Source organism: Typopeltis vanoorti, chromosome 7 (assembly GCF_054136105.1).
Source record: "Typopeltis vanoorti isolate ZY-2024b chromosome 7, IOZ_Tvanoo_1.0, whole genome shotgun sequence".
Taxonomy (NCBI): Eukaryota; Metazoa; Arthropoda; class Arachnida; order Uropygi; family Thelyphonidae; genus Typopeltis; species Typopeltis vanoorti.
In genome coordinates, this window is record NC_143555.1 from 34,961,163 (window position 1) to 34,985,081 (window position 23,919).

The window sequence follows — 23,919 nt, forward strand, 5'->3', positions numbered from 1 at the left end:
TTATTGAATTTCCGAATAAGAGTATACTTATTATTGTTTTGTATTCGAGTGGCTTGTGTTTCACTGTTAATGATAAAATCATATAAGTTTTCATTATCCATAATTTCTTCAAGTTTTTGAGCTAAAGATCTTTTAGTGGTGAACAAAAAAGCTAAACAACGTTTTGTGTCTGAAATTCTTTCGCTGCGGAGATCCATCTTAGCTTTATGATAAATTCTTTTAGTGCGTTCCGTTGTTATTTTTTCTTGAAAAGAGATGAATTTAGGAAAAACTGAATGGAACTTACAACGTTTGAGAAATACTAACCTGTTTATTTTCAGGCCTATTTTCATTATAAATAATGCTAAACCTCCAACAGATAATATTTCTCTGGCTGAAAGACAAGCCCTAAAAAATCTAAAACAGAACAGTAACATTATTATTTTACCTGCTGATAAAGGCAATTCCACAGTCATCCTCAACTCTGAAGATTACCACAACAAAATGCTTCAATTACTTGGAGATAGTTCGACATATTCAATTCTTCAGGAAGATCCTACAAGACAATTACAAAACCGTACAAACAACTTGTTAAAGACTGCGAGTGAACTTCTTCATACTGTTAGCCTCTCTTTACGCTCTCTACATCTTCTTATCCCACGCATCTGGAGTACCCAAAATTCATAAAGAAAACATCTCTCTTTGCCCAATTGTGGAAGGAATTGATTCACCTACATATAAACTTTCAAAATATCTAGCAAAGTACCTCAAGTGTTTCTCCAATAAATCTTCATCTTTCATCAAAAACACCACAGATTTTGTTTCACGTATAAAAGATATTGCCATCAATAAAAATGACATTCTAGCAAGTTTTGACATTATATCTTTGTTTACTAACGTTCCTATAGATGAGGTACTTACATTACTAAAGGACAAATTATCCAAAAAAAAAAAAATGTTTGCTTTATTAAAACATTGCATTCATTCTGGTTACTTCAAATATCAGGACTCCGTTTACCAACAAAAACAAAGCCTGGCAATGGGCAATCCTTTATCCCCAGTTCTAGTTAACATCTTTCTTGAAGATTTTGAAACGAAAGCCATATATTCCTTCTCATTTAAACTGAAAGTTTGGAAAAGATATGTTGATGATATTTTCATTGTTTGGAATCACGGACACACATCTCTCATAGCTTTTCTTAATCATCTTAACATCCAACATCCTAATATAAAATTTACTGCTGATCTAGAAAATAATAACTCCTTGCCTTTCCTGGATGTCATGCTTACACGTTGCTCTGAAAGATTAAAAATCTCTATATACAGAAAACCTACTCATACCAATAGATATCTGCATAATCTTTCTCATCATTTTCCACCACAAAAACGTGGAACTATATCTACCTTAGTACACAGAGCATGCTCTCTCTTGAATGAACAAGATGAACTACAAAAACAAATAAATCAACTCTCGCTTATCTTTAAACAAAATGGTTACTCTGAAAAAACGATTAAGAAATTTCTTCTGGATCCTTCTAGACAGTGCACCACAGGAACTAGTAATTTTAAAGGCAGCATCTCCATCCCATATATTAGTACAGTCTCTAACAAATTAGCAAAAGTCCTTAAAAAATATAACATCAAGAGGTTCTTCACCACCCTTCCAAAAATCCGTTCTCTAATCAGTCATCCAAAGCCTCCTCATCACAACCTAAAATATCCAGGTGTATATAAATTATGGTGCGATTGCAATATCCCTTATTTCGGACAAACTAACAAATCTGTTGAGCAACGTATAGAAGAGCATAAAAGAGACATCTCTTACAAAAGATCACATGCAACTGTGTTATCCAGTCATGTTCTTTTTTCAAATAATCCTAATGATGATCAACAAAGCCACTCCGTTTGCTGGGATAGATCAGAAAATATTTTTCGCTCTGATGATGAGTTTGAGAGAAAAATTATAGAATCAAGGGAAATCCTTCTGAATCCTGTCCACTTAAACAACAATTTGAGTTATAACATCCCAGATAGCCATGCTGCAGTTATTCAATATTGGCGTTCACGTGAGTCTGCACGCATACTTGCAACAAACAATGGGACGTCTGTTAGAACAACTTGAAAAAATACAACGTTTTTTATGTATCAATTGTGTGTGGCGATATTTTACCTGTATTTTCAAGTTTTTAGATACTTCAATGTTTATTACTATTCTCTTCCTTTAAGAATACCTGATGAAGGCTATTATAAGCCGAAAACTAGTTGTATTAATCTTATTAAATCTTTATAGTAATCTCGGTTTTTAAGTCATTAAATGTATTAAAAAAAAAATATATATATATATATATATATATATATATATATATGGGAATAAATTTTTAACTTGGGTATATTGTATATTAGGATAACCAAGCAATTTTATATGCTTGGTTATTTTAGCTCCTAATCCCAAGTATGCAAACAATTAAGTTTGCGCCTGAAACAAAGTTCAAGTCTAAAGATGAGTTGCCCTGGTGTTGTACCATCTTTAGACTTGAACTATAGACTTGAACTATATATTTGAGTTATATATAATATATATATATAATTATTACATTATATATATATTATATAACTCAAAACAACTTTGAGAACTAAGGTTAACGGTTCTGTAAATATGTACTTCTATTATAGAACACACGCAATTTACAGACAAAAAATACTAGTTGTGGTAGTGGTGGAGTTGGGCAGTAGATGGCGTTGATGGAGATGATTAGTGGTAGAGGTTCGGTGTAGTGGTTGAGACAGTTGTAGGTCTCCTGCGATGAGTCTTCGGACTCCTTGGAGGTGTCACGAATAATAATAATAATAATAATATTGTTATTATTACGTGACACCTCCAAGCTTTCTGACTCCACCAACTACATCTAACGGCAACTACACCAACGCCATCTACTGCCCACTGGTATTTTCACAAATAATCACAAACATCTATACCCACGGCGGGATTATGCAATATTGGTTTGTGTAAAGTGGCATGAGTTTTGTTGATTTTTTTCAGATTATTTTATTATGGTATGTATATTGAAAAAGTAGGGTATTATTTTTTTAAATTATTTAATTTTTTATGTTAGTACAATTACTGTTTTATTCAAACATTCCGTTTTTTTTTTTTTATCATTAAGATTTATGTATATGCTTCCCAGTTATTTCCTAGAAAAGTTAGTTGTTGGGTAGTGTTAAAATTCCTCACTGATCAGAGAATTTTAGGCTGTGCCATTGATTTAAAAGATGGAACTGTATAAAATTATGGGAAACAAACCTGAAATTTGATATTATCATTAACCATACACCTTTGATAACCGAAAACGGATATTATCTGCATTAAGATGATCAGAGCTTATTCCCCATCTCTTCCTTGGTTTTTTAATATCGAGCGACACCGGACTTCATTGAGAATTTACCCAAAATATCATATTGTGTCTTGAATTTCGAAACTAAAAAAAAAAAAAAAAAAAAAGCATTTAGCAACACGAGCACAAATTCTACATGTTTTCTCCACCTCAAGCAACCTTACCCGTTGTCAGTGTGTTGGGTGATGTCACTATCACTCTTAATCCATTGTCATCTCTGGTAATGATTATGTTATACGTAAATTCTGTAGAGACAAAATGATAATCATTACTAGAGCTGACAAGGTAATGCTACTGTTGGCCCCTGTACTAGCGATTATAATCGTAAAATGAAAGTGCAGCCTAGAGCACTCGGTACTTTTAAACTTTTAGATTATACCACCAATTCTGAGGGAAAAAAATAAATAAATAAAAAGCACTAAGAACCCATCTAAAAGTACCTATTGCCTTAAATTCATAAGCTTAATTACCCTCCCCATCCCATAGTAGATGCTACAGACTATTCACACCAGCTGTCATACCTGTGTTTGAATTCATTCATGCCACTAGCACATGCAACATCCAACAATAATCCATTCCAATCACAGAACACTCTGTGAGAAAAAAATCTAGCCCTAGCCCCCCTTCTTGACAGCATTAGAATTACCAGATGTTCAGGATTGGCCTGGACAGTCCTGGATTTTTAATTATGTCCATGGCTGTGTCCAGGATTGAAAATATTCCAAGATTTTTAAATTATTGGTGCTTACGTGTTTAGTGATTAGTAATTCTCCTTGTGTGTTTGATGTTTGTGTCTGAAAAGTCTGCTACCTGTTTTTTTTTTTTTTAAGTTTTGTATTCTTTACTTTACCATGTATCTTTAATAAACCCAAGGTAAAAAAAAAAACTTTCTACAATGATCAAGTAAGTTGCACATTGTGTAATGGAGACTTCTCAGTTGCACACAAAGGATTAGGTGATATAGAAGATCATATAAAAATTGCTAAACACAAGAGAGCAGTAAGTAGTGTTTCATCTTTTAATATTGTTGTCTATTTTAAATCAGCCGATGCTACTGATGATGATCTTAAATGTGCTGCTAAAGAAACCGTATTTGCTATCATTCCGCAATGCATGAAATCAGTTTCAAAACATCAGACTGTACACCTAAGTTAATTGGAAAGCTATTCAAACCAATTTGAACAAAATTTTTGCAAAAACTGACGCAATAGTTGTAAATGTGATATCGCCATTAATTTTCAATGAAATGTTGGATTCATTAAAAAATGTTAGTTATGTATAACAATTGATAGTTCAAATTATAAAGACATAAAGCTAGGCCCTATAGTGGTTCAGTACTTTACTTTAGCTAATGGGATTCAGATAATACTGCTACATTTTCAAGATGTATCAGGAGAAACTTCAGACATCTTGTGTGATTATCTTTTGAAAAATGTCAAGAAATATTCTTTTGATAAAAAGGTGATATGTTACTGTGCCAATAAAACCAATACAAATTTTGGAGAAATAAATAGGAGGGGGAACTCCGCCATTGCTGCTCCCAGGCCCGAATGAGAAAGGAGGAGGGTTGTACTTGTGGCTAGCAACCATAATATAGAAAAAACATATTACTACAGAAACCAAAACCAAGAGGGAGAAGTACTGGGGAAATGAAGCAAGCCAATGAAAGTCCCATTGGGGAAGATCACAGGCGGAAAACTCCAAGAAAAAACCTCTTTAGCCCAAAACTTTCAACCAAAATTGGATGCTGGGATATTAGGACTTTGTATGAAAGTGGAAAAGCTAACTTACTAACCAGAGAAATGGACAGATACAAAATAGAAATACTAGGTCTAAATGAGACAAGATGGAGTGGTAGCAGAGAAATCCAACTAACAACAAACAAATACTTTTTATTTTCTGGAAACCAAAATGAAGATGACACACATAGCAAAGGTGTAGCTTTCATGCTAACAACAGATACTGGAAGAGCACTAATTGAATGGAAACCAGTTTCTGAAAGAATCATCAAAGCTAGATTTAAAACTAAATACAGAAATGTGACTATAATATATGGACCAACAAACAATGCAAAAACAGAAGAGAAAGAAGACTTCTATGACATGCTGCAGAAAGAAGTCGATGAAGTAAAAAGTAAAGATATACTTTTAATTATAGGTGACATGAATGCAAAAGTAGGAGATAGTAACGTGGGATATGAACGAATAGTGGGAAAAGAAGGTTTAGGAAACTGTAACGAAAATGGGGAAATCCTAAAAGACTTTTGCACTTTCAATGATATTATTATTATTATTATTATTATTATTCAGGCCTCCAAGGAGTCAAAAGACTCATCGAGGGAGGTCCTTTCTAGACATAAAGTCTGTCAAGACTCATCGAGGGAGGTCCCCCCCCTGAGAAACACAAAGTTTATCATACCACTCCTTAAACCCACTGACCGTTCTCGCTCCCACCACTCCATCAGGCAATGCATTCCACGGCTCAACCACCCTCCACACAAAGAAATCACTCCTTACCCTCTTGCTCACAGTTTCCTTTCGTAACTTCCAGGGATGGCCTCTTGTCATCACTCCTTCCCGCTGATCAACCAAGCGAAAGAACTCCCCAGTGTCAACCCTGTAACCACCTCTCAACAGTTTAAAAGTCTCAATCATATCACCTCTCCTTCTTCTATCCACCAAACTCTGCAGTCCACATTCTCTCAGCCGATCCTCATAACTATCCTTGTACAGTCCTGAAACCATCTTTGTCATCCGTCTTTGTATCCTTTCCACAGTTAATTTATCCCCTTCAAATCCTGGGGACCAAATCTGAGAACAATAGTCGAAGTGTGGTCTGATCAGAGACTTATACAACGGAATGATAACCCTCTTATCTCTGCAGGTCAGTGTCCTTCTCATAATAGCAGCAATCCTCTGTGTTACCTTCACCACCTTTGCAATATGTCCCCTAAACTTCAGGTTTCTATCAATCATCAACCCCAGATCTCTTGTCTCCCCTACTTCCTCCAGTATAACTCCTCCCATAGAGTATGCAGCATCCCATCGATGTTTCCCAAACCTCAAGACCTTACATTTTGCTGCATTAAACCGATGCCCCCATTCATTTGCCCATCTATCTAGCTTATTTAAATCCTCTTGCAGGGCTACCACATCTGCACTATTACTAATAATCCTTCCAAGCTTTGCATCATCCGCAAACAACTGAATATCCCCCTGCAATCCACTGGCTATATCATTGATATAAAGGTTAAACAATATAGGTCCTAGTACTGAGCCCTGTGGGACCCCACTTGTAACCATCTGCTTCCTGGAAACTGCTCCACCATACACAACTCTCTGATACCTATCAGACAGCCAATCCTGAATCCAGTTGACCAATCTGACATCCAGACCCATGTGCTGCAACTTAAATATCAGCTTATCATGTGGCACCCTGTCAAATGCCTTCGCCAAGTCTAAGAAAATTGCAGTATATGCCTTTCCCTCATCTAATGCTCTTGTAACTTTATTATAAAAGGCTAGCATATTGCTAAAACAAGAGCGTCCTTTCACAAATCCATGTTGATTCTCACAGATAACATTACCCTCATCTGCCCAATGCTGTACACGGTCCCTCACTACTTTCTCCAAGATCTTAACAACTACCGATGACACACAGACTTGCCTATAATTAGACACTTCCAGTCTGTTACCACCCTTATGCAATGGCACTATCTTACCTTCCTTCCATTCCCTGGGCACCTTTGCCAAAGCCAGACTTTCATTGAAAAGCCACGTTAAAGGTATTGTCAATTCCCTAGCACATTCTCTCAAAACTCGTGGCGAAATACCATCCAGTCCCACAGCTTTACTGACATCCAGAGTACTCAGTATCTGAAACACACTCTCCTCCTGTACCTTCAGACCTCATACCAGTCCTATCCCTCTAGCATTAAAACTGACTCCTCTAGGATGAAATACTCCAATAAAGTGTTCATTGAACAATTCCACTATGTCCTCTGCATCAGTCACTCTATTCCCATTTTTATCCCACAATATCATTCTTCCACAGTCATTTCTCCTCCTACTGGCCACATAGCTAAAAAATTCCCTAGGATTTTCTTTGGATCTTAGGGCCAAACTCCTCTCATATTCCAGTTTCGCTTTCCTTACCACACGAGTCACTCTTCTGGCCTGTGTCTTATATTCCTCATGCATCTCTTCACCTGTCTCCTTATATCTCTTCCATAGCCTCTTTTTCGCATGCAATTCCTGTTTAATATTGTTTGTCATCCACTTTACTCCAAATTGCGCCCTCTTCTTCACTCGTGGTATACAACTTACCATTGCTGATAACAAATATTCTTTCACAATTTCCCACGCACTGGTGATATCCCGGCCTTCCAATTCCTCCCTCCATGAAACTTCCCGAAGTTGACGTCTAAGACTATTATAATCACCTGCCTTATAATTCCACATAAGTTCCCGTCTCTTTGATACTCCTGCATATCTATTCATTTTCCAAGTCAAAACCATATGGTCACTCTCTCCAACTGCTGGGAGAGACGTCAACTCAGTTATTATCAACTCTTCTGATGCTATAACCAAATCCAAAATTTTTGAACCTCTTGTTCCCTCTGTTACATGTTGCCTAAGACATTTGTCCCTCAAGAATTCTAGAAATTCCATTCCCCTATTGTTACATGCATCTTCCTCTGTCCAATTTATACTACTGAAGTTAAAATCTCCCATAACAATCATTCTTCTTGCACTTGCCAAACTTAGCTGTCTAAACATCTCCTGGTCCCCATCCTCTGTGCTCCTGGGTCTGTAGCAACACCCCACTAAATATCCTGTCTTGCCTACCTCTACCTCACACCATACGCTCTCAAAATCATTTGTCTCACTACCTTCCAAATTCTCCACTCTTAGAGGACATAGGTCATCACTTATCATAAGCAGCACCCCACCACCACGCTTTCCCCTCCTATCCTTGCGAAAAATGCTATACCCAGCGACTTCTATTCCTGTTTTTATATCTCTTTCTGTCAACCACGTCTCAGTGATCGCAATAATTTTTGGCCAGGCTGATGCTATCTGCGCCACCAATTCCTCTCCCTTAATATGATCATAGGAGGAACCTTATTTAAGCATAAAGACATCCATAAACAGACTTGGATATCACCGGATAAGAAATCCAAAAACCAAATAGACCATATTTTAATCAACACACCTTGGAGAACCTCTTTGATGGATGTAAGAGTTTGGAGAGGTGCAGATGCCTTTACAGACCACTTATTATTGATTGCAAAAATAAAAATGAAACTAAGAAAAATATTTAAAGACAAGAACCAAATAATTAAATACAATATATCCAAACTGAAACACAAGGATACAAAAGATAAATATAAAGTAACATTAAGGAATACATATGCAAGCCTTGTAGAACAGCATAAGAAAATAGACATTGAAGAGAACTGGGAAAAAATAAAGAATATATTTAATAGTTCCGCCAAAGAAGTTCTGGGAAGGCAGAGTAGGAATCGCAAATAATGAATCTCTGAAGAAACCATCAAATTATGTGAAGAAAGAAAAGCCTTATGGAATAAACTTCTGCAAAGTACAAAAGAAATAGAGTAAATGAAAGATGCAGGCTTAAAAACAGACAGGTAAAAAAAAGTGCAAGGAAAGATAAAAGAGTTTTCCTGGAGGAAAGTGTAAAGAGGTGGAAGAAGTAGCAAGTAAATTTGACCCAAAGAGATAACAAGAAAGTTAGCTGGGAAGAGTTTTAAAAGAGAAGGACCTGTAAAAAATAAACAAGGAAAGTTACTCACAAATAAAGCAGACATAGAAAAAGATGGGTAGAACATTTCCAAGAAATTTTAAATGGAGAAATAGAAAACCTAGAACAAGAAATACCAGAAACACCAGAAGAAGAAATACTTAAAATTAATACAGGAACTATAACTAAACTAGAAATAACTCAGGCAGTAAAGAAAACAAAAAACAATAAAGCAGCTGGGAGTGACAATATACAGGCTGAACTGCTTAAAGCAGATATAAACATTACTGTTGAAATGCTACACCTGCTATTTAATCAAATATGGGAAAAGGAGGAATGGCCAGAAGACTGGAATATCAGGACTCCTGGTGAAACTTCCAAAAAAGGGAGATATAATACTTTGTAAAAATTGGAGAGGGATTTCACTTCTAAATGTTGTAAATAAAGTATTTACTAGAATATTGCCAGAAAGAAAGAAACAAGAAATTGAAACTAAACTCAGGAAAGAACAGGCTGGTTCAGGCCAAACAGATCTTGTATTGACCAGATAATAACATTAAGAATAATTGTTGAACAATCAATAGAGTTGCAGAGTAGCCTAAATTTGGGATTCATCGACTTTGAACATGCATTTGATAGCATAGACAGAAAGACTACAGTATATGGAAGTTAATGAAGCACTACAGGATTCCTCAGAAAATCATAAATATAACAAAGAAAACTCGTGAAAAATCCAAAATCCAAATAATAAATAATGGCAAACTATCAGAACCATTTGCAACAAACACAGGAGTAAGACAAGGATATATACTCTCCTCAACCATCTTTCTCATTGTTATTGATTGGGTGATGAGGAAAACATTTGAAGAAAAAATTGGCATTCAATGGGAATGGTCAAATAAAATCAGTGACCTGGATTTTGCAGATGATATAAGCCTTTTGGCACAAAAGCATCAACACCTCCAAAAGAAAATAGATAATTTAAACCAGGAAGCAAATAAATGTGGATTGAAAAGTATTTCAAAGACTAACTTTGAAATACTAGGGAACAAGAATACACTGGAACAGGTAGATAACTTTGTCTACCTGGGATCAGTGATCAGCACACAAGGAGGAACCAAACAGGATATACAAAATAGAATCCAGAAAGCACACATTGCATTCAGTATGATGAAGAAAATTTGGGGGTCCAAAGAAAATAAAATTAAAAATCAAAATTAGACTCTTCAGCACTAATGGTAAACCAGTTTTACTATATGGAGCTGAGACATGGTCACCAACAAAGGAAAACATAAATAAAATACAGGTCTACATAAACAAATGCTTGAGGAAGATACTAGGAATATACTAGCCAAATAAAATAACAAACATAGAACCTTGGGAGAGAACAGGTCAAACCAGCATCAGAAATGAAATCACTAAAAGAAAATGGAACTGGATAGCTCACATAATCAGGAACCCAGATAAAGAAATAGCAAAAATTGACTAGAATGAAATTCCCAAGGCAAGAGGAAAAGAGGTAGACACAGGATAACTTGGAGAAGAGAACTAGAAACAGAGGCAAGACAGTTGGGATGTTCCTGGAAAGAGATCAAAAAAGAAGCATTGAATAGAGTCAGATGGAAGTCAATGGTTGAGGCCCTATGCTCCGCAGGGAGCGAAGAGGATAGGTTAGGTAAATAGGAGGGGTGAGAAAAATGTATTCAGAAAAATTTAAAGAAGTTTGTATTGTTCTGTTCTCATCATTGGCTGCTCGTCACATATAATAAATAATTGAAGGGTACAGAGGAAAAACAACTTCAGTCCAATTTTTGTGAATTCAACCTAATGCTGCCATCTGTTGGGGATTAAAGGAAGGTTTCATCTCATAAATACGATTTTCTGCATAAACACCCTCAGTTCAGACAAATGAACGGAGAATATTTCTTAAACTTGGGAAGAACACCCTCAGTCCGAGCGGTTGTATGGAAAAGCAACTTCGGTCCAATCACATCAACTATTATCACTATTGCATGAGCCATTATTTTGTTATCAGTGGTTTATTCAATCACTACTAGTCTTGATTATAGTTTTACTGTTTTGGTTTTACGAGTATTTTAATTGTTTTTTAATAATAAAAAGTAGTGCGAAAATGATAAGTAATTATTCTAATAGTTCGAAAGTGAAGTTGATACTAAAGAAAAACTCACAAAGAAACGAAAAAAGACAGGTAGGACTAGAGATGTAATGAAAATTCTTCGTGCAACAACGCACGAATTTGGTCCTGACTGTTTATGCAAAAGGTATTGTTGTTTCGAAACTATTCCTGATGCCGAACGAAAAAGAATTATTTGTGATTTTAACTTATTAGGGAACTATAATGACCAAAACTCTTATTTAAGTGGACTAAATTACAATCCTTCCCATAATGAGAAAGCATCCTAGAAAAGGAGTTGATGCGAGGGTGAACACGGCTTCATTTGCTTTTCGTGTCAGATTACTGCAAGGTGGCGATGAGGGGAATAGCGAAGATGTCAGAATTTGCCGTAAAGCATTTATTTCTTTGCATGGTATATCTGAAGAACGAGTGAGAAGGATTAAAAACTGTTTGATAAATACTGGTCAGTCACTTAAAGATGGGCATGGTAAACACCTAAACAGACCCCACAAAATTTCAGAAGAGACTAAGAACAAAGTTAACAGTTTTATTAAAAGTCTGAGGGGATGAAAATCCCATTATTCGCTAAAAGAAACCCAAAAATTATACCTTTCAGAGGATTTGAATATTTCAAAAGTTCATTTAATGTACATACAAAATAACCCAGAAAATAAAGTATATTATGAAACATTCCGAGGAATTTTTGAAAATAACTTTATCTCTTTTGGTTATTCTAGAAAGGATACGTGTAGCAGTGTGACCTCTTAAAGGGAGAAATTTCCGTTTTGGAAGAAAAAATTAAATCTTGTGCTGATTGAGATGCTTTGAAAGAAATCACAAATCAGAAAAAGCAAAAAGACACACAGTATAAGGTACATTTGACAAAAGCAGAACGTTTTTATTCCTTAAAGAGACCTTATCGCAAATGTTCACTTAAAAATTCAGCTTTCGAAGCTGTCGCGATGGATTTTCAAAAAATTTTGCCTTGTCCAAATATTACAACTAACGATGTATACTACAAACGTCAACTTAACTTCATAAGCTTTAACATCCATATTCTTTCAAATTCACGATCTGTATTTTATACTTAGGATGAGTCAGTCGCAAAGAAAGGAGCGGATGATGTTTGTTCAATGTTATTCCATTTCGTGTACAATATTTTGCCCTTAGATGTTAAAGAACTTGTAATCTTTTGTGACTCATGTGCTAGTCAAAATAAAAATTTTACTGTTTTCCGAATGCTTCACTTTTTAGTAACAAAAAAAGAAAGATTTGATGTTGTAAAGATGATATTTCCTATTAGAGGGCATTCTTACTTAGAATGTGATAAAAATATGGGGTTGTTAAACCAAAAATCTTACACTTAAACTCCGGATGACTGGAGAGAAGTTTTACGTATCAGTCAAGATAAACCTATACCTTTTGAAGTGATTGACTGTGGAAAGGATTTTGATTTCCAAAATTGGACAGATCATTTATCACCTTTGTATAAAGCGAAATGCCTTTTTCCCACGAGACCAATTCGTATGCTGCAAATTTTAAAGGACAAAAAAACCTACAGCGATATTTTACAAGTCGGCTTATTCCGCCGCATATGAAAGTGCATCTATTGTAAAGAAAACTATAAAGAATCAGAATAATAAAAAAATAAATAACAGAGAAACTGTGCTACAGAGCTTATACACTGCCAAAGTACCCATAAAGTTGGCAAAGTATAACGACCTACTCCACCTGTCTCAATTTTTAGAGCGGCCAAATTCAAAAAAAATTTACGAAGACTTGCTGTATAATGATGCTCCAGAGGGTGGCAATGACGACAACGTTGATGACCATCCAATGATACTGCAATATTTTAACTACTTAAATTTTTATTACTTTTTACCATATTTCATTTTTTGTGTATTATTGCTCACTTAATAAAGAAGCACTTACCAACCTTTGTTAGTATAATAATTCCCTTAGTACCTATTATCTTTAAAACAAAGGATGCGATCTGATCATTATTTATAAATTAAATAATTAATTAATTAAAAAATCAGATATTACCAATCTGATTAATAAAAAAATGTGCATAACAACCATTTTTTTATATAGGCACCAACTTAGCCGGAATTTACCGGGGGAAAAACCACTTCAGTCCGGCCATTTCGACAAAAAGGCCATTATTTGCCATTTGTTTTTTTATTTTTTAAGTACTACTTAAATTAATTATGCTTAATATACATGAATGTACCATATCTATTATTTTTTTATTTTGTTATGCTATGTTTACTTGCATTTTGACAACAAGGAAAATTTAATTACATTTTTTTTTGGAAGTCAATATCGTGGACTGAAGTTGTTTTTCCCCTGCACCCTTCAATTGTGTTCAGACTGCTGCAGCTACAGTGTGGATATTGAAGTGATACTAATTAAAATATACAAATATTTTCATGTATACACAGAACCACCCAACTTAAAGAATTCTGAATTTGTTGATATAGAATACAAAACAGTTTTATCTCACAGGATTTTTGAGCTTATTATTATTATTACGGGTATCTCCATGGAGTCAGTAGACTCATCGCAGGAGACCCAAACTATCAAAACAATATCTATCATATCTCTTCTTGAATTCATTTACAGACGAAGAACTCGCAACTGAGTAGGCAATGCATTCCACTCATTCACCACCCTCCAGCCAAAAACCCTCGTTCTCATGCTCTTGTTAACCACACTTTTCCTTAATTTCCAGGAATGACCTCTTGTTCTTCCATCACTATCACACAGCTGAAACATTTCCCCTGCATCAATCTTATAAAAACCTTTTAGTAATTTAAATGTTTCTATCATATCCCCTCTTCTCCACCTATCAACCAACCTCTGCAATCGACAAACTCTCAATCTATCAATATCATTGTTTACATCACTCGCCAACTTAGTTGCTCTTATCTGAACCCTCGCCACAGCCTCCTCATCTCCAAGGAATCCAGGTGACCAGACCTGAGCACAGTAATTCAAGTGTGGAAGTATCAACGCTTTATAAAGGTGAATAATAACCTCTTTATCTCTGGATGTTAGTGTGTTCCTAAATAACCACGTAATCCTATGTGCAATCTTGGACACCTTAGCAGTGTATATCCTCTGAACTTCATCTCCTTATCCACCAACACCCCTAAATCCCTAGCCTCATCAATCTCTTGGAGTACTGTTCCATCATTGTAGTACACAGCTGGTAATCTCTTAATCCCAAAATGCATAACTTTACACTTTTCCACATTGAACTGACTCTATTACCTTTTGCCCATTTTGCCAGCTTATTTAAATCATCCTGCAAACTCTCGGTATCAGCTTGATTTTTTATTGCGCTATCCAACTTTGCATCATCAGCAAACAATTGAATATCTCCCTTTAAGCCATTTCCTATATCATTTATGTACAAATTAAACAACAACAATGGCCCAAGCACAGAGACCTGGTCACTTGCCTCATCCTGGACTCTGCCCCTCCATACACTACCTTCTGGTATCCCTCCCTGAGCCATTCTCCTATCCATATCACCAGTTTAGTATCCATCCCCATCTGCTCCAATTTGTGCAACTGTATTCCATGGGGTATCCTGTCAAAAGCCTTAGCAAAATCCAGAAGTACCACTGTGTAGCCATTTCCTTTGTCCAACTCAGATGTCATTCTATTATAAAAAGTTAATAAATTTTGCTAAGGCAGGATCGACCTTTAACAAAACCATGTTGGCCACATTAGAGTATCATATCCTGATCCACCCATTCTTGAATTTTGTCTTTAACCAACTTTTCCAGTACTTTTACCACCACTCCCAAGATGGTGATTGGCCTGTAATTAACTACCGCAGTTTTAGAGCTATCTTTATGCAAATTAAGATGGCTCTAAAACTACTTTGCCTTCCTTCCACTCCCTAGTGACCACACCAGAGTTCAAACTTAAGTTAAATAGCCAAGTAAGAGACATTGACAATTCCTTTGCACATTCACGCAACACCCGAGCTGATATTCCATCAAAATCTACAGCAGTGTTTGTATTTAAATTTTGCAATATACTAAGTACCTCTGATTTCTTAACTTCAATTCTCACATTGGTTATTGTTACTCATTTGGGTGATAGACTTTTGAAAAGTGATCACTCAGTAACTCTACTATCATATCTGAATTTGTCACCGCAATACCATCAGCATCAACTAAATTTATTCTTCCAAAGTCATTCTTCCTTTTACTTGCGACATAGTGGAAGAACTCTTTGGGATTACCACTGATCTCCTTGGCTAAGGTCTTCTCATAATCTGATTTAGCTGTTTTTACTATGCTGGTAACCTTCTTAGCTTGAGCCTTGTACTGCTCATGGGTGTGTTGATCGCCTTTCTCCTTGTAAATTCTCCATAACATTTTCTTTTTTTGCAGATCAAGCTTGATTCTACTACTACTCATCTATCTAATGCCTACCTTGTTTGTCTTCCTGACCATGGGGACACAATCTGATATTTCCTTCCTCAGATACCTGCTGATTTTATCCCATGCACTGCTAACATCTTTCCCCTGCAATATGTTCTGTCATGGGATGGCTGCAAGCTCACTCCAAAGCTTGTTATAATTGCCTAACCTGTAGTTGTATATGTATCCCTTCTTAAGAGAAAAATCCACAAATTTTGAACCTTTCAAGTCAGTACCATGTGATCGCGCTCACCAATTGGAGGTAATGAGGACACCTTACTTATGCATATATCCTCTGAACCAATGACCAGGTTCAACACTCTCACACCACGTGTCCCTTCAGTTATGTGCTGTTCAAAGTGATTATCTCGTAGATGTATGAATTCCATTTCCTTTTTGCGACATGATATTTTCTCCTTCCAATTGATATCACCATAATTAAAATCCCCCATAATAATCACTAACCCTGCCCTCATTGTGCTAATTTTAACCTTTATATCAATGACATTGTCAGTGAATTGCAAGGGGATATTCAGTTGTTTGCAGATGATGCGAAGCTGGGAAGGATTATTAGTAATAGTGCAGATGTGGCAGCCTTGCAAGAGGATTTGAATAAGCTAGATAGATGGGCAAATGAATGGGAGTGTCGGTTTAATGCAGCAAAATGTAAGGTCTTAGGTTTGGGACACATTGATGGGAAGCTGCATACTCTATGGGAGGAGTTATACTGGAGGAAGTAGGGGGAGACAAGAGATCTGGGGTTGATGATTGATAGAAACCTGAAATTTAGGGGACATATTGCAAAGGTGGTGAAGGTAACACAGATGATTTCTGCAATAATGAGAAGGCCACTGACCTGCAGAGATAAGAGTTATCATTCCATTGTATAAGACTCTGATCAGACCACACTTAGACTATTGGTCTCAGATTTGGTCCTCCCCAGGATTTGAAGGGGGATAAATTAACTGGAAAGGGTACAATGGCAGATAACAAAGATGGTTTCAGCACTGTACAATGTTAGTTATGCAGATCAGCTGAGGGAATGTGGACTGCAGAGTTTGGCAGATAGGAGGAGGAGGAGGAGATATGATTGAGACTTTTAAACTGTTGAGAGGTGGTTACAGGGTTGACACTGGGGAGTTCTTTCGCTTGAACAGTGGAAAGGAGCGATGACAAGGGGCCATCCCTGGAAGTTACGAAAGGAAACTAAGCAAGAGGATGAGGAGTGGTTTCTTTGCATGGAGGGTGATTGAACCATGGAATGCATTGCCTGATAGAGTGGTGAGAGTGAGAATGGTCAATGAGTTTAAGGAGTGGTATGATAGACTTTGTGTTTACTAACAGGGATCTCCTACGATGAGTCTTTTGGCTCCATGGAGGACTGAATAATAATAATTTTTGCTTTTCAAAACATTTCAGTTTGGCAGCAAAGACCAAATGTCTTAAGTCTATTCAGTTTCATGCTATCAGCCAGCAAAATTTTTGAACAAAGCACACACAGTGTTATTTGTTCAATTTCATCATTTACTTCAGTCTTTGTAAAACCAAAATCTATATATTCTGTTGTACTTTCTGAGTGATATTCTGTGAACCTGAATTTGTTGACATCGACACTCCACAGTCATCAGATGCCTGCATATGTCCAGTTAAAAATTTATCCATTTTCCTACGCTACAAAAGATCGTTTTTATACCATGCATCACATTCATTGTGAATAGGAGTAAAATAACGCCAACCTTCGGCTTCTCACTGTTGGTCATTGTTGCAGTGTTACTGCCATTTCAAGCCTTATATATACTCGCAGAAACATTTCCAGAACATTTGAGACTTCGCAAATGTTTCTGAAAGGCTGATACGATTCAAAGGTCTGTGCAGTGATGCCAGATCTATACAATTTTCAAAAGATTTGATGACATATTTAAATTTGTATGAATATTTAAAAATTTTAATTAATTCCTAGTTTGTTTGTTTTTGTTGTTTTGTTTTGCTAACTTTTATGGGTTTTGACAGTGTCTCAACACAAGAATCGCAAGGGAGAGGAGGGGCCACAAAAACTATTAAAAAATGGGGGGCACACATGAAAGAAGGTTGAGAAACACTGGCCTTAGGGAATGTCCTAGTATCACTTTCTTGACTTATTAGCTAGAGTTGGCAGTGAAGTTTTATGACTGGATGCAGCTCCTGACGTCAACCCTAGCCATTTATCCAGACTTAAGACTGGCACCTACTGGGACTAGCCTGTCCCCTTCGGTGGCTTAATCAACGAAACAACACAGCAAAATAGGAAATATTCACCCCAGCCCTCGATTACTCTAATAGCACTGGGGGGAAGGAGCAAGAAGAAAAGAAAGAAGGGAGGGGGGGGGCATCATCACATGAAGAAGGCATGGTTCAGCATCAGGTACCTTGGATTTGCCACGTCCTTACTCACTAAAGTGAGCCCTTCAGGTACTTTATCAGCTCTTGACTAGCAAGAGGTGATAAAGCACCCCACCATCATTCATTCATTCGTGTCCACCATCACAATCATCTCATCCACCCTTTCGCTCCCTCTTAACTGCCACAGCCACACACTGTCTATCATTCCTCCAGGCATACATTACTCAGAATAGCATTATCAGCTCTTCTGATGCTGTTACCAAATCCAAAACTCTTGAACTTTGTGTTCCTTAGTACTTGTTGCCTAAGTCATTTATCCCTCATGAATTCTAGAAATTCCATTCCCTTATTACTACATGCAGTTTCCTTTTCCCAATTTATACTGCTGTAGTTAAAATCTCCCATAACAATCATTTTTCTTGCACTTGCCAAGCTCAATTGCCAAAACTCCTGCTCTTCATCCTCTATGCTCCCTGGCTTGTAGCAACACACCACTAAATATCCTCTGTTGTCCACTACCTCACGCCATATGCTTTCAAAATCATTAATGTCACTGCCCTCCAAAGCTCCCACTCTGATTGGATACAAGTCATCATTTATCATAAGCAGTACTCTACCACCACATTTTCCCTTCCTATCTTCTAAAAAATGCTGTAACCTGCTACTTCGATTCCTGTTAGTATATCATCTTCTGTCAACCACATCTCAGAGATCGCAACAATCTTTGGACCAGTTAATGCTAGCAACGCCACCATTTCTGGATATTCCTGGCATTAGTATAAAGAATAAAAATGTCACTGCTTCTATACCTATCATTATCTCCTCCAGATTCCACTGGATTCAGCATTACCTGATGTATTCCCCCTTTCCCAAGCACCTGTTCCAACAACAGGCCACCCCTGCTACCATCTATCCTGATAATTCTAGTTTCCTTGCATTGACACGCTGACTCGTTCCGAGAACAGCAATCTCTCCAGATGGCTGCATCCTTCCTGATTCAAGGTCTCTTGCATACAGTTCCTTTCTGTCCTCAAATGCCTCCCAAGCATTTACATATTCCAAGCCTCTCTTTTGACATATTCTTGCTATCATACTATTCATTATTAATGCTCTTCACAGCTCTTCATTATCATACCAGGGCAACACACACTATTTTCCTACTCTGAGTCCTTCCATACCTCAACCATGAACCTTGATCTCTTGCCCACCTCTTGCCTCTCTGATCATTCATAACCATCAACACAATCATCTCATCCACCCTTTCATCTCTCTTAACTGTCAAAGCCACACTGGCTATCGTTCCTCCAGGCATACACTCCTCAAGTATTTTATCTTGCACACCACAGATCATCAAGTCTCCATAGAATTATGGATTAATTTCACCATTTGATGCTAGTTTACTTAACTGTTGTTTTGCCAAAAATGCCAGAAATTTATGTTGAAACCTTTCTTTAAGTTTATTTTTCAGTTCAGAATATTTCATTAACTCTTCTGTTGCAGTTATAGAACTGGACTCTACACGCTTGAGCACAGTTTGATATAATTGTAAAGTTCCATGCAAAAACAGAAGTATACTTCATTTACTGGATTTTCAACAAAATCATGTAAAATCTTTTGGCATTGTTTGCTTGAAGGAGTATATGATTTTAGACCCTCAAATACATCTAAAATTCTTTGTATTGCAGATAATATTAGATATCGTGAAGAAGAAAAGCGTCAATGGGAGGATAGTGTGTGTGCTGCCTCGTTTTGAGAATTATGAGTTAAGTAGACGAGTGATGATAATGAATGATATGATTACAAGAATGTGCAACAAAAGAAGTCTGGAATTTGTTGATGTCTGGAGTGTGTTTGAATGAAAAAGACAGCTGTATGCAAGAGATGGGTTGCATCTGAACATGGAAGGTCATAAGCGATTGAAGAGGTTACTGTTTTCTAAACAAGTTGAAGTAATTGGGCAGGGAAACTAAAATTAAAAAGGTTGAGTATAAGAGGGAGAAACTTAAGCAGTGATTGTATATTTGTTGATTCTTATTCGTGGAATAAATTGCAGAATAGAGTGGATAAAAATCGGCATGGGACTACTGAAATTAGTGACAGGTATATCAGTTCTAAAGTTGGTACAAGAACTAAAGAAAATCTGCAATTTTTGTATACCAATGCAAGAAGCATTCGAAATAAGAGGGAAGAATTTTTGACATTAGTCAGTGCAATCTCACCAAAAGTTGTAGGCATTAGTGAAACTTGGCTGTCAGTAGAAGATGTGGTCACTGGAATTGAATGTGATGGGCACAGTATTTTCAGGGAGGATAGAGAAGATAGAACGAGGGGAGGAGTACTGTTGATGATAGCTGATGAGTTGCAGCCAAAGAAAGTAGTATATCAAGATGATAGACATGTGAATGATAGTTTGTTTGAGGCGGTTTGGTGTGAAATAGTGACCAACGCAACCAAATATACAGTTGGTTGCTGCTATAGGCCAGGAGGTACAGGGGAGTGATATTGAATTCATGCATCAGCAAATTATTATTATTATTATTATTCAGGCCTCCATGGAGTTAAAAGATTCATCGTAGGAGGTCCTTCCTAAGAAACACAGTCTATCATACCACTCCTTGAACTTATTGACCGTTCTCGATGTCACCACTCCATCAGGCAATGCATTCCATGGTTCAACCGCCCTCCATGCAAAGAAACCACTCCTCATCCTTTCTTTTAAGCTTACACAGTGATCCGAATTCATTTTTGAAAATTATGGAGACAACTACCGTGTTTGAATAAAAACTTTAGTTTAATATAACTAAAATCTACATTCGACGTTTCGACCTTTATGTCAAGGTCATCTTCTGGAGCATACAACTATACACAGAAAACAAGCTACACTACAATCAAATTGATTTGTTAAAGATACTGATCAACCGCTGCCACAATTGTTGGCCTGTCCTCTGGTGAAAAAAAAAAAAAAATTATACACCAACGCTAGAGTCCTATTATTAGTGTTATCTGTTGGTTGTAGAAATACATTGGGCGTAACAACAAGTATCTATCTATATACAGTGGTATCTCACTAATCCGAACCTCTTTAGTCAGAACCCTCCAGTAATCCGAACTGCGGTTTGAAAGAAAAAAAGTTTTATTTATTACGTATTATTATATTTATTATATATTATTATTTTGTGTACTATTATTTTGCCTACAAACTGTACTCTATTGTTGCAACCAATGGATCAGAACATAATACAATCCATTAAATTAAAAGATCGTAAAGACCTGCTTTTAAATATAATTTCCCAAAATTACCACATCAATAAAAAATATAAATTTAAAGGATGTAGCATTTTCAATTGATGTTGCTTGGGAATCCTCAAACCTGAAGCAATTCGAGTATCATGGAGAAAATTGTGGCCTTCTAGAATTTACGAAGATAACTACGGTGATACACAAAAAGCAGAAATTCAAAACGTGCATAATTTGGTTAAAAATATAAATCCAGATGTTGAAATTTCACAAACAGATGTTACGGAATGGATTAGAAGTAGAACCGAAAGTGAATTCGAAATCAAATCAGATGCTTAAATTATAAATATGACGCTACAGAATTAATTAGCAGACAATGATAACGATAAAGAATTCAAAGAAAAAAAAAGTAAAACATGAAGAGGCAGTTGACAGTTTTAATATGTTTATAGAATGGGCTAATCAGAATGATACGCCATTCCACAAAGTTTTATTGCTAATGCAGCTCCGAGAAGAAGCATTCGAAAAAAGTTCAGCTTACAAGAAGCGAAAGAAAATCAGTGACTTTTTTTACAGAGAAATTAAAAAAAAAACTTTTGTGTGTTATTTTGTGAAACTTTGTTTTGTGTGTTGTGTACAAGAAAGTGATATTTTTTAAGCAAATTAAGTTGTATATTGAACTATGCAATTCTATTAAATCAAAATCCTCAACAATAAAGATTTATACAAACTAAATTTTTTACTAAAATAAACTTATATTACTTTTTAAGTTTTACATTACGGTACAGTAGCTTTTTTTTCTATGAGTTACTTCATTTATTTTCAGAATTAAATTGATGTACCACAAGAATCTGATAATTTTTGTCTTAAACGCCAGTTATTGTTGTCTCTTGGGAGAAAATTCATTGATCCGAACTTTTCGCTAATCCGAACGAGCACGGTTTTTATTAGTTCGGATTACCGAGATACTACTGTACATATATTAACATCATGATTACACTTGTACATTCCAGCCAATTGGTATGGAATGGTTTCTAATACTAGCTGAAGATTGGCTAGAGTAATGACTTATGCTGGATCTTATATATTAGGTAGGCTGAATGTATGCTATCCAGATCATGCCATCTTTGTTGTTGATATTTGGGTGGTTTATCAGGATTTCACAGGCTTCCTTAAATTTCCTTTCATACCAGGTTTTTGTGTGGTGTAAAGAGTGGGTGCTTTTCCAGTTGATTTGGTGTAAGGTGTTAAGCACGTGGTCTTAGAGGCCTGCTTCACCATAATGGTTATATTTAATGTGTCTAATGTGTTCTTTCTTGCGTATATAGGGATTGTCTGTCCTGTTTCACCAATGTATGGTAAGTTACAGGTGCAGCAGATGCAATAGACTCCAGGATGTGCCAATGGGAGGAGATGATCCCTAGAGGAGCTGAATATGGTTTTAAGTTTAGTGGGTGGCATTGAGGTTATGATGTTGTAGGATTCTGTTGAATTTTTCTGATAACCCTTTAGTGTATGGGATGGCTATGGTTTTACTGTAATCTAGATTCGTTTTTGTTGTTGTTTTATGGAGTATTTTATTAATAGTATTTTTGTTATAGCCATTATTTATGAATATGTCGCTGATGATTTTTAGTTCTTGTTTCAGGGCTTGCTGGTTAGAGCAAATTGTTGTAGCTCTGTTTTTAAGGGAGTTAATGACTCCATATTTTTGTGATGGGTGGCGGTATGAATTAGCATGTATGTATTGGCCAGTGTGTGTCGGTTTTCGGTAGACCGTGAAGGATAGACTGCCTGAAGGAAGAAGTGTGACTAGTGTGTCTAGGAACGGGAGCGAATTTTGATTTTCGATTTTGATGGTGACTTATGTGCGTTCGTGTTGTTTGTTCAGGTGGCTAAGGAATGTGTTTAGCGTTTGTCGTCCATGCGGCCAGATCGCGAACACATCGTCAACGTATCTAATCCAGACGGTTGGTCTTAGTGTGGCGGAATCAAGAGCCATTTGCTCAAAGGTTTTCCATGTAGAAGTTAGCAATTGGGGGGGGGGATAGTGGTGAGCCCATGGCTGTACCTTCTTTCTGTAGGTAAAATTTGTTTTCCCACACAAAGTAACCGGACTGTAGTATGTGGGCAAAGAGGGGCCGTAATGTCGGGCTGAAATTTGTTCTGTAATAGGAGAATTGTGTCATTGATGGGACATTAGTGAAAAGGGCAGAAACGTTGAAACTGACTAATAAGTCGTCTTTGTTGAGTGTTATGTTTTTAATTTTGTTTATAAAGTGTTGTGTGTTTTTATGTAGGAGGGGGAATGACTTACCAACTCTTTGAGTGTTGCTGCTAATTTCTTGGCTAAGTGGTAATTGGGACTGTCTATTCCTTCTACGATTGGTCAAAGGGGCACATTTTGTTTGTGTATTTTTGGGACCCCATATATTCTGGGGAGGGAAGGGGGGGGCGGGCGTAGTGGGGTTTGAGTTTTTTAACCATGTCTGGTGGCCAAGAAGTGAAGGACTTGAGTAGTTTCTCTGTTTTATCCTTTATCCTTTTTGTTGGGTTATAATTTACCAGCTTATATGTGTTGTTATTGGCT

At 36.5% G+C, this 23,919-nt stretch overlaps 1 protein-coding gene across 2 annotated transcripts in view; it reads left to right on the forward strand.

Moving 5' to 3' along the window:
• The first annotated feature begins 2,767 nt into the window (after positions 1–2,767).
• LOC150104578 (ATP-dependent RNA helicase DDX55) overlaps positions 2,768–23,919 on the forward strand; it is a 370,346-nt gene continuing 349,194 nt past the window's right edge. For both annotated transcript variants that reach the window (XM_090395791.1, XM_090395793.1), the window contains exon 1: positions 2,768–3,033. In XM_090395791.1, coding sequence (XP_090251917.1) covers positions 3,031–3,033 — 3 coding nt within the window. In that variant the 5' untranslated portion in view covers positions 2,768–3,030. The remainder of the gene's footprint in view (positions 3,034–23,919) is intronic.